Raw genomic sequence first — 14368 nt, 5'->3', positions numbered from 1 at the left:
CTGAAGATGGTTTTCCATGGTTTCCCATTTTCACAACAGGCAAAAGCTGGGACTGAACCTTAATTAAGGCCACAGCCACTTCCTTCCAATTCCTAGGCCTTTCCTATCCCATTGTCACCATAAGACCTATCTGTGTCGGTGCGACGTAAAGCCACTAGTAAAAAAAGAAAATCATTCCAAACATGGAACACCCTCAACAAAAAAAAAATTGGCATAAACAAATAAAAACACTTATGACAGTGATGATAATAATAATAATAATAATAATAATAATAATAATAATAATAATAATAATAATAATAATAATAATAATAAGATAAAATGTTCCTTCATGTTGGGTTAAAATCTCAACAACCGAGCTCGATAGCTGCAGTTGCTTAAGTGCGGCCAGTATCCAGTATTGGGGAGATAGTAGGTTCGAACCCCACTGTCGGCAGCCTTGAAAATGGTTTTCCGTGGTTTCCCATTTTCACACCAGGCAAATGCTGGGGCTGTACCTTAATTAAGGCCACGGCCGCTTCCTTCCCACTCCTAGCCCTTCCCTGTCCCATCGTCGCCATAAAACCTATCTGTGTCGGTGCAACATATAGCAACTAGGAAAAAAATAATCTCAACAAGTCAATGTTCGAGTATGAGATAAAATCTGACATAAAGGATCTTCTTTTTTCGAAAGCTGGAGAATTATGTACTTTTAGTATCTTGAAGATATACTTAAAATGTAAAATTTTAAAATACAATGATCGAGGAAAACTCCTAAAGAATAACCGAAGTTGAAGTTGATTTTTTTTAAAGTTTTAAGACACTGAAGGGAGTCTGTAATGAAAGAAATGAAACATTTGTTTTAAAAATGGAAATAAAGAAAAAAACCTTGTAAATATACAGTGGTGAAGAGTATAAGGAACAATGAAAATGCTTTTCCTCCTAGCCGGTCCCACTGTGTTTACTTCTTCCCTCACGCCATGCCATCAGCTGACTGAATGTGTATGTGTATGGCTATGAGAGGAGCATGAGGTGAAAGAGGGGAAACGGAGGGGAAAGTAGGGGAAATGTAAGTTCAGATCACCCGCTACAATAATGTCCCTTTCTGTGTCGTTCCCCACATAGCTGATTATCTTATCGTATAATTCCATATCAGCATCGGCACCAGCATAACCATGTCTGTATACTACCAAAACATCAAGAGAGAGAAAACTTACATCTAGAATTTCATGTTTCTCATCCTTCACTTTTTCGTAGCTTACAAATTCATCTTTTACCAGTATGAATACTCCCCAGCTCCTATTGTTCCTAACATGTTTCTACGATAAACACTCCAGTTCTCAACCATGATTCAATACCTATTACAGTATCTGGTAAATATGTATCTATTAAATTCCTTAATTTTGTTCCTTTTTTTTTTTTTACAATACTTCTACAGTTTAACACTAACAATTTTAAGTCATCCTTACTTGACTTCATGCTCCATATACTGTCACCACCACTTCCTAGACCATCCAATTTCCTTGGATGTACCTCCCTATAACTCTTCTAAACAAGACCCTTAAATTACTCGTATATGTACCATTGCGGTTCACGTGAATGCCATATGAACATGGATCCTTATCTTCTACCCACCCATTACGATCTACAAATCTCACTCACAATTTCCCACAAACCCATTCCATAGTCACATTTAAATTCTCAATCACCCTCCAGTCAGTATCCCACTGATAACAATCTCTGTTTCATTAAACTTCTTGTGTGCTGCTGCAACCATATCCCACACATACCCAACTATATTTGTACCGATTCCTGCCTGCTTTACAGTACGTTATTGGTACCAATGTGGAAAATCACCACCCTCCTCCTTTCCTCCTATTTTCTTAATCTGCCTTAACCTAATTCCTGATCAACACTACCGTGGTTCCATTTCCTGGGTAGTCTTACAAATAATACCAAGAAAAGAATAGAAATACTAGGCCTATAACATATTTTACAATATTCAGCTTCTAGGATTTATATACGGTAAAGATTTAATTTCGTGTGGCTATTTCTAACCGAGTGCAGCCCTTGTAAAGCAGACCCTCCGGTGAGGGTGAGCAGCATCTGCAATGTGTAGGTAAGTGCGTGTTATTGTGGTGGAGGATAGTGTTATGTGTGGTGTATGAGTTGCAGGGATGTTGGGGACAGCACAAACACTCAGCCCCCGAGCCACTGAAATCAACCAATGAAGGTTAAAATACCCAACCCAGCTGGGATTCGAACTCGGGAGCCTCTGAACTGAAGGCCAGTATGCTGACCATTCAGCCAATGAGTCAGACAATATAAAGATGAAAACATCATACATTCAAAAGGCCAGGCTTATGCATATGATGGAAACAAAATGTGTACCTTTTTTCTGTTATGTAAACTTTCTTCCCTAATTTAGATATTGCATTAAAGACAGAGTCACATGACATTTGAAAAAAAAAAAAAAAAAACACAGTAGCTTGTGAAAAAAAAATTCTACACATTAATACAATAAACAAAAATAGATGCTATGCGCGTACATTAATGCATAGAATAATGCCCAGTAGCTTACAGCCTGTATGGAGTGGTGACTATGGGGCCCCAACTGAGTCGAGCATTGATTCTACTTACAGAGAGAGAGAAATGCATTTATTTCTGCTTCCCCCATTTGGAGGCTGCCAAGAAGACAAACCTTACATAAAAAATTGATGGACAACTACAAGCGTTGTATAAAATATGTCTATAAATGATTGGTATACCATATTATAGTCTACTTATTACTTAATAAAAATCGTACCAGTCAATAGTTTTGAAATCCATGAGAAACTCCTTATAGTACAAAGATATAGCTAAGAGTATAAATGATTTCTTACGATTATTTATTGCTAACCCAATGTCCTTAATAAATTGGTCATCCAATTATGTGAGTAATGGTGCCTCTTACTCCTATCATCAATCCTATTATTTTCTGTGGAGTCCAGATGATATTTCTGAGCGTAATATGGAATTGTAGCTTTATATATATCACATTTCTCCTTGTGTACATCATGTGGTTGAGTAGACGATGCTTCGGTTCTAATTGTCGGGTCTATTATGAACCCTTTACTTGAGCCTGGTGGTATAGCTATCATGTCAATCCGGTGTCTAAGTTCTAAATTTCAGCCGTGAGAAGAGGCAGACGTCAAAGAACCACGATTAGAGAGACTAGTTCACTCACTCACTCACTCACTCAGAAGGCTTCTATGGGACATGAAGATTCTGTGCCGATCTCAAAAATTGCCTCCACTGAACTCTATTTTGGGCGAGATCTTGCCAGCTGTTCACATTCAGATGTCTACACTGCTTGAAGATTTCGTTTTTTCAGGAGCTACATGGTCTTCACACTGGTCTTTTCCCTGTTAGTTCTTTAAAGATTCGTAAGACCATCCTAACATTTTCCATCCTTAGAAGATTACCAGCCCATTGAAGACTTCTGGAATTGATGATGCTGATTATTGGTGCTTGCTGTGATAGTGAGTGTATTTCTTTATTTGATCTCTTATTCCAGGTTTGAGATATAGAATCAAAGTTTGGTCCAAAAATTTTCCTGTAAACTTTATTTTTGAAAACCTGCAATTGATGTTCTTGTTTCTTGTGTGTGTGTGTGTGTGTGTGTGTGTGTGTGTGTGTGTGTTAAACTCCATGTTTCTGAACCGTAAGTTAGAACTGGCCTGATGACATAATTGTATATTTTATTTTTGTACTTCTTGTCAAAAATTTTGATCCCAATATGAGCTGTAGAGTAGTACACCTTGTTAGCATTCAGTATTCGTAACTTTGATTTCTACTTCTCTTTGATTCTGTTCTCTAATTATTAACTCCTAGGAACTAGAAAAGCTCAACTCCTTCAAAAGTATGTTTACCAATAATCAGAGGTGACCGGTTCTCATTCACATCAATATTACTCTTTATTATTATGTACTGGATCTTTGGTAGTTAATTCTGCGGCTTAATTTTAACGCTGTCTCCTCAAGTTCAATGAACAATTTCTCTATTTCAATCTCATTTCTCCCAATGAGTACAATATCATCTGCGTATGCGAGCACTTTATGATACTGTCCGAGATGTATTCCCACCGGAACTAATTTCAGTGATCAAATAACTTTTTCAAGAGCAATATTGAAAAGAAGAGGGGATAAAGCATCGCCTTGTCTTAAACCAGTTCTGTTTTGGAAAGGGTCAGATCTTTTCCCATTCAAGAGAATTCTACTTGTATTGTCATTCATACACAGTCTACACAGGTTAATGAGTTCAAAAGGGAAGCCAAATTCTGTCATGACATTTCACAGACTGTCTCTATGAATTGAGTCATATGCTTTCAGGAAATCGATGAACAAATAGTGAATACTTTGATTATATTCCCACACTTTCTGAATGTAACTAAAAGAAGATAACACAACTCCAGCTCAGGAAACCAGTTCTAAAGCCCACCATCAACTAGCCTTTGAGGGTTTCTTAGTTACTGATGTTTATGGTGCATTATAATTCAGTAAATTATTAAATCTGGTCTTCAGATTAAGTTACTTCAATAATACCATGCAGAGAAAAAGATTGCCCAGTTGTATTTCCTCCGAAAACAATAATAATCACCACCACCACCACCACCACCACTAATGACAAGCAGAGGATACCATGAATTTATTCTACCTCCTAATCACAGAAGGGAAGCAAGTAATTTCTGTAGCTATTAAATGGATAACAGTAAAAGAAATATGAAGTTAATTACCCATATATTCAAATACTAAATAAATGTCAACATTATTTGAAGCTTTGTGCATTCCTAATAGTTTCACAATGTTTGGATGACTGCCAAATTCTCTTAGAAACATCACTTCTCTGTATGTCCTCTGAGCATCTGTTGGATTTCTGAATGCATCATAAATTTTCTTCAGGGCAACAACGTCCTTAGTTTCTCTGTTAATTGCTTTCCAAACAATTCCATAAGCCTGAAATAAGATAATATATTATTTTAGAGAAGCAAAATACATCACAAAATATCACAAGCATAATACATTACTTTAATAATATTAACAGACTAACAAGTGCTTGGAAAACCTACTCCTTTTCCCAATCGTCTCTTGACGTCATATATCTTCCCTATATGATCATCTATCTCAGTGCTACTCATTTTTAATAACCCAATTCCTTACTTATAGTACGAATGAATGAAGCACGCAATGGCACCCTAAAAAGTTTTAAAAATCATAAATTCTGACAACATTCAACAGAAATAAAAACAAACAGTTCGTTTGTGAATTCTTTCCACTGATACAAGAGCCATGTGATCTCATTGACCGAAACTGTAAATATGACAGAACATAATGTAAGTAAATAACGCTTCAAAACGGAGACATCAACTTGTTGTCATGACAACGGACCAAAGAGTACCAAAAAAGACATAAAACTTCGCAGAGTAATGAATTAACATCCCCAAAGATCAAGGCTATGTTATCGATAGGAATCTTAAACGATAAATTTGAAGTCTAGGTAACGCAATCAACCAGTCAATCACCACTGATCCAAGACCAACTACAATATTATTATAGATGGTCTTGACCGTTGCCTACGCTATAATAGAAGGCCTGGACAAGCCGACACATTTCTGGGCAAACAAAGTAGTTCAGGCAATGGTCGCTTGGATCGCGTTTATGTTCTATTGTTCTCGTCTTCTATCTATATCCTTATATTGAAGATTCATACAATAACGCGAAATAATACATTTTATCATCATTATGTCCGGTGTGAATCAGATATAAATATATAAGACAACTTAGAACACACTACACGTCATATACCGTATTTCTTTCATTTAGCACTTGATTATCACACAAGAATAAAGAATAGGGAAATAGGCCTAAACAGAAGGACTAACACGATTTTTCCCTATTTCTATAATTTCAACACTTTTCTGCTCAGAGGCTTGCTCTTGAATTTATTTAATAAATCACAGTCTTTAGTCACTTTCTTTTCATTAGTACCAAGAACAGGCCTGATTTTTTTTTTTTTTTTTTTTTTGGTAAGTACCAACGTATGTGATGTGTGCATGATCACAGTCGCGGCACTGAAACGTCTATTTAAACTTTGGAGCCATGGGCGCCCGCAGGATCTTTTCCAGGGGGGGGGGGGGGCACATTAACAATTTTCTTGAATATAAAAACCAATATAATGTCAGCAACATTAAATTGTTTACAGAAACTTCCAGTTATAACATATGCTAGATGACTGTCAGTAATTTCAGTTTATGAAATAATCTGGTATGATATTAAACAATTGAACATCAACATCTTTAGAATTCCAGGTTGCGGGCGCCCATGTTTGGAGCGGTAAGGAATTTCAGCTTTTGGACAAGGTTACATTTTCCTAGACGTCCTAACGCCCGCGTTGTAAATATTAATACATTTTTAAGAAGACGAATTTCCGCCGGCACTTTGTCGGGGAGCAGAATTCCCCTCACTGTACTTACACTGTAATCTGATTCGACAAAGTGCAAGCTACATATTCTGGAGTTATCATTAGGAGCCCAAAGAGATCCTTTTCTGCTGGCCTGTCGAGAAATACCAAGCCTCCATTTGTGCCCTAAACTCGGATCTTTAGGAAAAAGATGAAAATTTATATTTGTGTATATTTCTTCGCTGTGTCAGATGTGCAGTTAGGCACGCAACAATAAACCACCTTAACCTACAGAATGGAAAGAAAAACTTGACGGAAATTGGACCCAGGGGATCTGAAATTTGGATCGTGGGTTGGCGACCGCGGGGCCCTTAGCTGAGTCCTGGCATTTATTCCACTTACTTGTGCCAGGCTCCTCACTTCCATCTATCCTATCCGACATTCCTTGGCCAACTCTGGTTCTTTGCCGACCCCGACGCTATAAGGACACCCTTTGTGGCCCTTGTATTCCTCTGGCCGATACCTTCATTTTTCGAAGTGTCTGGTCCCTTCCAGTTTCTCTCTCTGATTAGTGTTATATAGAGGATGGTTGCCTAGTTGTACTTCCTCTTAAAACAATAATCGCCACCACCACCTTCACGGTAATTTGGTAGCACATAACTAAACAAATGTTAAGTGCATCTCATCAACCATCCATATACTGCAAATCGTGAGACCGAATAAATTAAAAAACGACAAAACCCTTCATATTTCATGTGAGATAAGGCCTTTCCTTATAAAACGATGTTTAATGTTATTTTTTTCTGATAAAACATGTGTCAGTAACACACGTAATCATCGAATTCGCGCCAAACAACAGAACATAAACGCGAACCTAGCGGAGGAAAAGAGAAAACTATTACCCCGCTTTTAATGCAAGAAATTGGCTCTCTGTCCAGGCCTTCTAGTATCTAGTAGGCTTTGTCTTGACTGACCTGTAGCAAGTCCAGTGAATCATTTACTAACTCTATGAGCAAGACCGACTCAATCCTCAGACCTTAATGCTACTCTCGATCGTTCAAAGATGGCGAATCCAGTAGTCGGATATGTTGAAAATGTGGGTTTGTTTTGGTTTGTTGTTATCGCATGTAGTCGATGTAATTACATATAAATTGACGATAAATGTTAGTTTCTTTGCAAAATATAAGTGTGTGAGTGTATTTATATGATTCAGTGCACACTTGGGATATATAATTATACGCAGAATGAGAATTTGTTGGTTTTAATCAGGGGCGGCTTTTCAGGTGAAGTGCCACTTCACCACTTATCTTTACCATAATGAATTACTGAAATTTATTTTTCTTATGGCATTTGTTGGTTTTACGGAAAGAAAATGTTTTATTGTACGGCGTTTGGAGCACCAAGAGCTCGCATCACTTGATGAGAACCAGGGGAACTCACGAAAGCGCCGGCTGTCGGCCACAGTACGGCGCGTGAGACTGAGTGAAGACGAGAGATTCCGCAGCTGTCTCTACGTCCCAAATGCTCACTCCTAGCGCTTGGCCTTGGCGGTAGCCATGACAACCGTGACGTCACCCGCGTACTTTCCACATAGCAGAAAGTGCAAGTGAAGTTGTCGGAGGATCGGAATGTTTCATCTTCCGTGCGTCATCCTGTGTGAAGTACGAGTACTTATGCAACGTGCATCATTCGTAGTGTTGTGCTGTTTTATTTAAACATGTATTCTATTTATGACATAGTGTGTCTTTTATTATAAACACCATTTTCACGTTGGAGACACGAAGATCAGAATGAAGTTCTACGTTTTGATCGCCCTACTGAATCACTGCAGATTTGTGCTACAAAAGAAGTGGAACATTCCGGTAAATCTCACAATCTTAGTTTCAAACGATCGTGGTTTGAGAAATTTCCATGGTTGTGCTCCTCTCCAGCTCTACAGAAGTTGTTTTGTTGGGCCTGCTTGCCTTTTATCAATAAAAATAACGTTTGGAATAAAGAAGGATTTTCAGCCCTTTTGAACATAACATCTTCATATAAGCACTCAGACTCTGCAGAAGATATAATATGGCAGCTAGATTTGAAGACATTGGAAACAAACCAAAATACGATCTCTGACGTCCTGAAGGAAAATGCCAGACTGTATATTGTAACTGTACAGTTCAATAAAAATGTACATTTAAATAGGCTTTTCAGTTGGTAATTGATGCAGTGCTCTATTTAAGTAAGCAAGAACTAGCTTTCCGTGGTCATGACGAAACATTAAATTCAATAAATCGTGGTCACGTGCTGGACCCTCCGCCAGTTACAAGTACGAGGTACGAGTACAAAACATCCAAAAACAACATGTAATTCCTAAATCTTGTCTGCCTCTGTGGTGTAGTGGTTAGTGTGATTAGCTGCCACCCCGGAGGCCCGGGTTCCATTCCAGACTCTGCCACGAAATTTGAAAAGTGGTACGAGGACTGAAACGGGGTCCACTCAACCTCGGGAGGTCAACCGAGTAGAAGTGAGCTCGATTTCCACCTCAGCCATCCTGGAAGTGTTTTTCCGTGGTTTCCCCACTTCTCCTCCAGACAAATGCCGGGATGGTACCTAACTTAAGGGCACGGCCGCTTCCTTCCCTCGTCCTTGCCTATCAATTCCCATCCCTGTTCAGTATAGTAGGTGAGGCCGCCTGGGCGAGGTACTGATCATTCTCCCCAGTTGTATCCCCGACCCAATGTCTCACGCTGCATGACACTTCCCTTGGGGCGGTAGAGGTGGGATCCCTCGCTGAGGCCGAGGGAAAAAACCAACGCTGGAGGGTAAACAAATAAAGAAATAAAGTAGTTCCTAAATCTGTCGGTCGAAACCGAACGGGTTATAGCTCTTCACCATACTTTACAGCCACGAGCCACCACTGGTTTTGATCGTGTTGTGAACCGGTTTGTCTAACTACAGCAATGCCTCTCTTACAACTATTATTAAGTCTTCTACGGAATAAAATATTTAGAGAGAAATGGATTATTTTGAAGTCAATGACAAAACTGTAGTGTGCATACAATATTTTGAGAATTTATCTGAGGTTAGGGAAGACTTTTCTCTCATTCTAAACGGGGGAGCTATTCGTATTCCTCCAAAATATTAATTTAGATAGAATATAATCGATATTGTGATTTTAGTCAGTGTGAATGTGCTTTAAGGTATCGAGTGATTTAGATGTAAGTGTATTTACAATAATCTGTGCTTGCCTGCAGAAATGTTTGGCTGAATCTCGTGGAGAATAACAAATCTTATAAGTGTGACAGGGATTAGCTGGGTTTGTAACGCAGGGATTTATACTACCAACATCTTTCGATTCATGCTGCGGTTATCTGTCATCAAGCAGACTACACTGAACTGAAGCTCGTCCATGTGGTTAAATATCAATGTTTAGAGTCAATAGAGGTTTTGACTCATGTTCTTTAATGGGTAAAAACCTATTACATATTTAGTGTTTGAACGTTTCATTACTGAGGTTACCATCATTGGGTGAAATGAAATGTCGTATGGCTTTTAGTGCCGGGATGTCCTAGGACGGGTTCGGCTCGCCAGGTGCAGGTCTTCCTATTTGGCTCCCGTAGGCAACCTGCGCGTCGTGATGCGGATGAAATTATGATTAAGACAACACATAAACCCAGCCCCCGTACCACTGGAATTAACCAATTAAGGTTAAAATCCCCGACCCGGCCGGGAATCAAACCCGGGACGCTCTGAACCAAAGGCCAGTACGCTGACCGTTCAGCCAACGAGTCGGACACCATCATTGGGTGAAGTGTTGCTATGCCATGTGTCAACATTATGTTACCATTACCAGGGCCGTTCATTGGGTTAACATTCGGGAGTACTTGGGCTGAGTGGCTCAGATGGTTAAGGCGCTGGCCTTCTTACAAGTTGACAGGTTCGATCCTGGCTCAGTCCGGTGGTATTTGAAGGTGCTCATATACATCAGCCTCGTGTCGGTAGATTTACCGGCACGTAAAAGAAATACTGCAGGACTAAATTTCGGCACTTCGGTGTCTCCGAAAACCGTAAAAAGCTGGCAGCTACTTCCACCCCTCCGTAAAGGAGAAGTTATGAGGGAACTTCCTAAACCAACCAGGCAATCCCATATATCCTTTCGGCACTGGTTTCCCAATGGAATATACCCTATGCTAAATATTTTAATGGTTCATGGTGAGGGTTACTGTAGTCACGTCCTAGTTCGTGAACCATGGACAACGGTTGAGTGGCCTAGTAAGTGCTTCTGAGAGTTGGAATACCAGTTGCTATGGAATGGGAGTGGGCAAATCGGACATATTCTGAGTCATGGCTCAGGCGGCTAGGGCTATACAATCAACCGTGGTCCCTAACCCGTTAGAGGAGAGATCCTCATTTGGACTATGTGTAAGTAAGGTTGCATCCTACGTCATGAATTTACCGAGCTCAGAACATTTTAAGCAAGCCAAGGACCTATGCGAGTAACGAAGACCCACTCCCATTTGACAGGCGAGGGAAACAACTTAGTGAAGGAAATGAAATTTGATGGGAGCTATCAATATTCATGAGGCTTATGGAAGAAAGTAAGTAGAACTGGCTGAGTTAGCAAAGGGGGTGCATCGGGATGTGCTAGGGAGATAAAGAGGAAGAGATAGGAGTTTATAAATCGTACGCGAAAGGTGTTAAACAAGGAAGGGCAGAGGGGGCTGTTCATCAGGAATACTATTGCACGCAACATAGTATCTGTTAGGCACGTAAACGAGCGAATGATATGGGTAGATTTCGCAGTTAGAGGAATTAGGACGAGAATTGTCTCAGTGGTTTCACCACCACCACGACAAGTTTTATGAAGCATTGAGTGACATCGTAATCAGGGTCAACGGCAAAGATATGGTAGTGCTAATCGGTGATTTCAATGCGAGAGTAGAAAATAGAACTGAAGGATACGAAAGGTTGATTGGTAAATGTGGGGAAGATATGGAAGCTAATAGGAATGGGAAGTGTTTGCTGGATTTCTATGCTAGTATGGGTTTAACAGTTACGAATATATTCTTCAAACATAAGGCTATTCACCACTACAAATGGGATGGTAGGGGTACCCGATCCATAATAGACTATATTTTAACCGACTTCGAAATTCAGGAAATCTGTTAGGAATGTACGGGTTTTTTGTTTCTTTCAATGAAATAGACCACTATCTAATCTGTAGTGAACTAAGCATCACCGGGCGAGTTGGCCGTGCGCGTAGAGGCGTGCGGCTGTGAGCTTGCATCCGGGAGATAGTAGGTTCGAATCCCACTATCGGCAGCCCTGAAGATGGTTTTCCGTGGTTTCCCATTTTCACACCAGGCAAATGCCGGGGCTGTACCTTAATTAAGGCCACGGCCGCTTCCTTCCAACTCCTAGACCTTTCCTATCCCATCGTCGCCATAAGACCTATCTGTGTCGGTGCGACGTAAAGCCCCTAGCAAAAACAAAAAAAAACTAAGCATCTCTACGCCTAGGATAGAGAAAGTGAAATCTGTCTGCAACAAATAAGGGTAGAAAATCTCCAGGACGAGGAAATTAGGCAAAAGAACATAGATATAATTAGTGTGAAGTTCCGAATAGTGAACGGTAAGCAGGTTCCGGATATAGAAAGAGAATATGTGACATACAGGGATGCTGTAATACCGAGAGCAAGAGAATGCATAGCAACAGCTGTGTGTAAAGATGGAAAAAAAACGAACATCTTGTGGAATAATGAAGTGAGAGCAACTTGCAAAAGAAAGCTTATCAGAAATGGCTCCAAACAAGGTCTGATGCAGACAGGTAAATGTACATAGGTGAAAGAAGTAGAGCGACAAAAATAGCTGTTGAACCCAAAAAAAGAAGTCGTGGGAAGATTTTGGTAATAACCTGGAAAAGCTAGGTCAAGCAGCGGGGATACAGGACAGGAATAAAGAATCTTCGGAAGGCAGGAAAAAGGAAATGAACGGTGTTTTGGGTAATTCAGATGAACTCAATAGACCTCATTGATGTTTGAAAAGCTTTTCAATGTAAAAGGAAATCTTCATGGCGGTGTCGCGAACAACGGAGCTCACGGGGAGGAGGAAATGATAATGGTGAAATTAAGCTTGAGGAAGTAGAAAACATTGTAAATAAATTCCATTGTCATAAAGCAGCAGGAATTGATGAAATTAGACCAGTAGTATAATTGGATGGTTCTGGCGCCTCCTCCTCCTCCGGCTCTCGGGAGAGGCCTCCTCCTCCCGCGGGAAATTTGAATTTTGGCGGGAAATTTGAATTTTGGCGGGAGATTTGAATTTGTAAACAAAGCCACGTGCTTTTTGACAGCTGTCATCGACAACAACGCATCGCTAACCTCAGTACTGCCATCTTGACGGGCCTAAACCTCACTAGTGCCAACTTAACCTAACTAGCAAGAGGTAAACAAACCCACGTGTTTTTTGACAGCCACGTGCTTTTTGACAGACAACAACGCATCGCTAACCTCAGTACTGCCATCTTGACGGACCTAAACCTCAGTAGTGCCAACTTAACCTCACTAGCATGAGGTAAACAAAGCCACGTGTTTTTTGACAGCCACGTGCTTTTGACAGATTTGTAAACAAAGCCACATGCTTTTTGACAGACAACACCGCATCGCAAACCTCAGTACTGTCATCTTGACGGGAATAAACCTTAGTGGTACCAACTTAACCTAACTAGCGAGAGGTAAACAAAGCCACGTGCTTTTTGACAGCCACATGCTTTTTGACAGCTGCCATCCGCCATCTTTGAGCACCGTGCTGCCCTCTTTCGTCACCTGTCATCGGCAGTGCTGCCATCTTGACGGGTCTAAACCTTAGTGCTACCAACTTAACCTAACTAGCGCGAGGTAAACAAAGCCACGTGCAGCTGTCATCCGCCATCTTTGAGCACAGTGCTGCCCTCTTTAGCTACTTACCTTTGAAATGTGGTGGCGGATAATTTGAAAAATGCTTTTTGACAGCAGCCATATTGCATCGTGCTGCCCTCTTTAGCTAGATACCTGTGGTAGCAGACAATTCCACGTGACAGCAGCCATCTTTGAGCACCGTGCTGCCCTCTATGTGGTGGCGGCAAATTCCACGTGCTCTTGTTTGGAAACAAACTCACGTGCTTTTTTGACAGCTACCATCCACCATCTTTAATCAACAGAGCACAGTGCTGTACTCTTTAGCTAGATACCTTTGAAATGTGGTGGCGGCAATTTGAAAAATTCTATGTGCTCTTGTTGGGAAACAAAGCCACGTGCTTTTTTTTGACAGCTGTCATCCGCCATCTTTAATCAATAGAGCACTGTGCTGCGGGCAATTTCGTTAGCTGTCATCCGCCATCTTTAATCCAGAGAGAACAGTGCTGCACTCTATGTGGTGGCGGCAAATTCCACGTGCTCTTGTTTGAAAACATACTCACATGCTTTTTTGACAGCTGTCATCCGCCATCTTTAATCCAGAGAGAACAGTGCTGCACTCTATGTGGTGGCGGTAAATTCCATGTGCTTTACAAACCTATGTGCTTTTCTGACAGCTGTCATCCGCCATCTTTAATCTAGAGAGAACAGTGCTGCACTCTATGTGGTGGCGGCAAATTGAAAAATTCCACGTGCTCTTGTTTGAAAACATACTCACGTGCTTTTTTGTCAGCTGTCATCCGCCATCTTTAATCACCGTGCTGCCCTGTGACGGCAAATTCCACGTAGAAACAAAGCCATGTGCTTTTTTTTGACAGCTGTCATCCGCCATCTTTAATCACCGTGCTGCCCTGTGACGGCAAATTCCACGTAGAAACAAAGCCATGTGCTTTTTTGACAGCTGTCATCCGCCATCTTTAATCACAGTGCTACACTCTATGTGGTGGCGACAAATTCTAAATGCTTTACAAACCCATGTGCTTTTCTGACAGAGCTGTCATCCACCATCTTTAATCA

At 40.6% G+C, this 14368-nt stretch overlaps 1 protein-coding gene across 6 annotated transcripts in view; it reads right to left on the bottom strand.

Moving 5' to 3' along the window:
- LOC136875759 (mitogen-activated protein kinase 15) overlaps positions 1-14368 on the bottom strand; it is a 273592-nt gene that overhangs the window by 145598 nt on the left and 113626 nt on the right. For 4 of the 6 annotated variants that reach the window (XM_067149337.2, XM_068228451.1, XM_067149338.2 and 1 more), the window contains exon 5: positions 4754-4973. In XM_067149337.2, the coding sequence (XP_067005438.2) occupies positions 4754-4856 (103 nt within the window). In that variant the 5' untranslated portion in view covers positions 4857-4973. Of the gene's footprint in view, positions 1-4753; positions 4974-5086; positions 5276-14368 lie in introns of those variants that run through there. The other 2 variants (XM_067149335.2, XM_067149336.2) reach the window with 1 other exon arrangement.

Source organism: Anabrus simplex, chromosome 6 (assembly GCF_040414725.1).
Source record: "Anabrus simplex isolate iqAnaSimp1 chromosome 6, ASM4041472v1, whole genome shotgun sequence".
NCBI lineage: Eukaryota > Metazoa > Arthropoda > Insecta > Orthoptera > Tettigoniidae > Anabrus > Anabrus simplex.
This window is presented reverse-complemented; position numbering and strand designations above follow the sequence as displayed.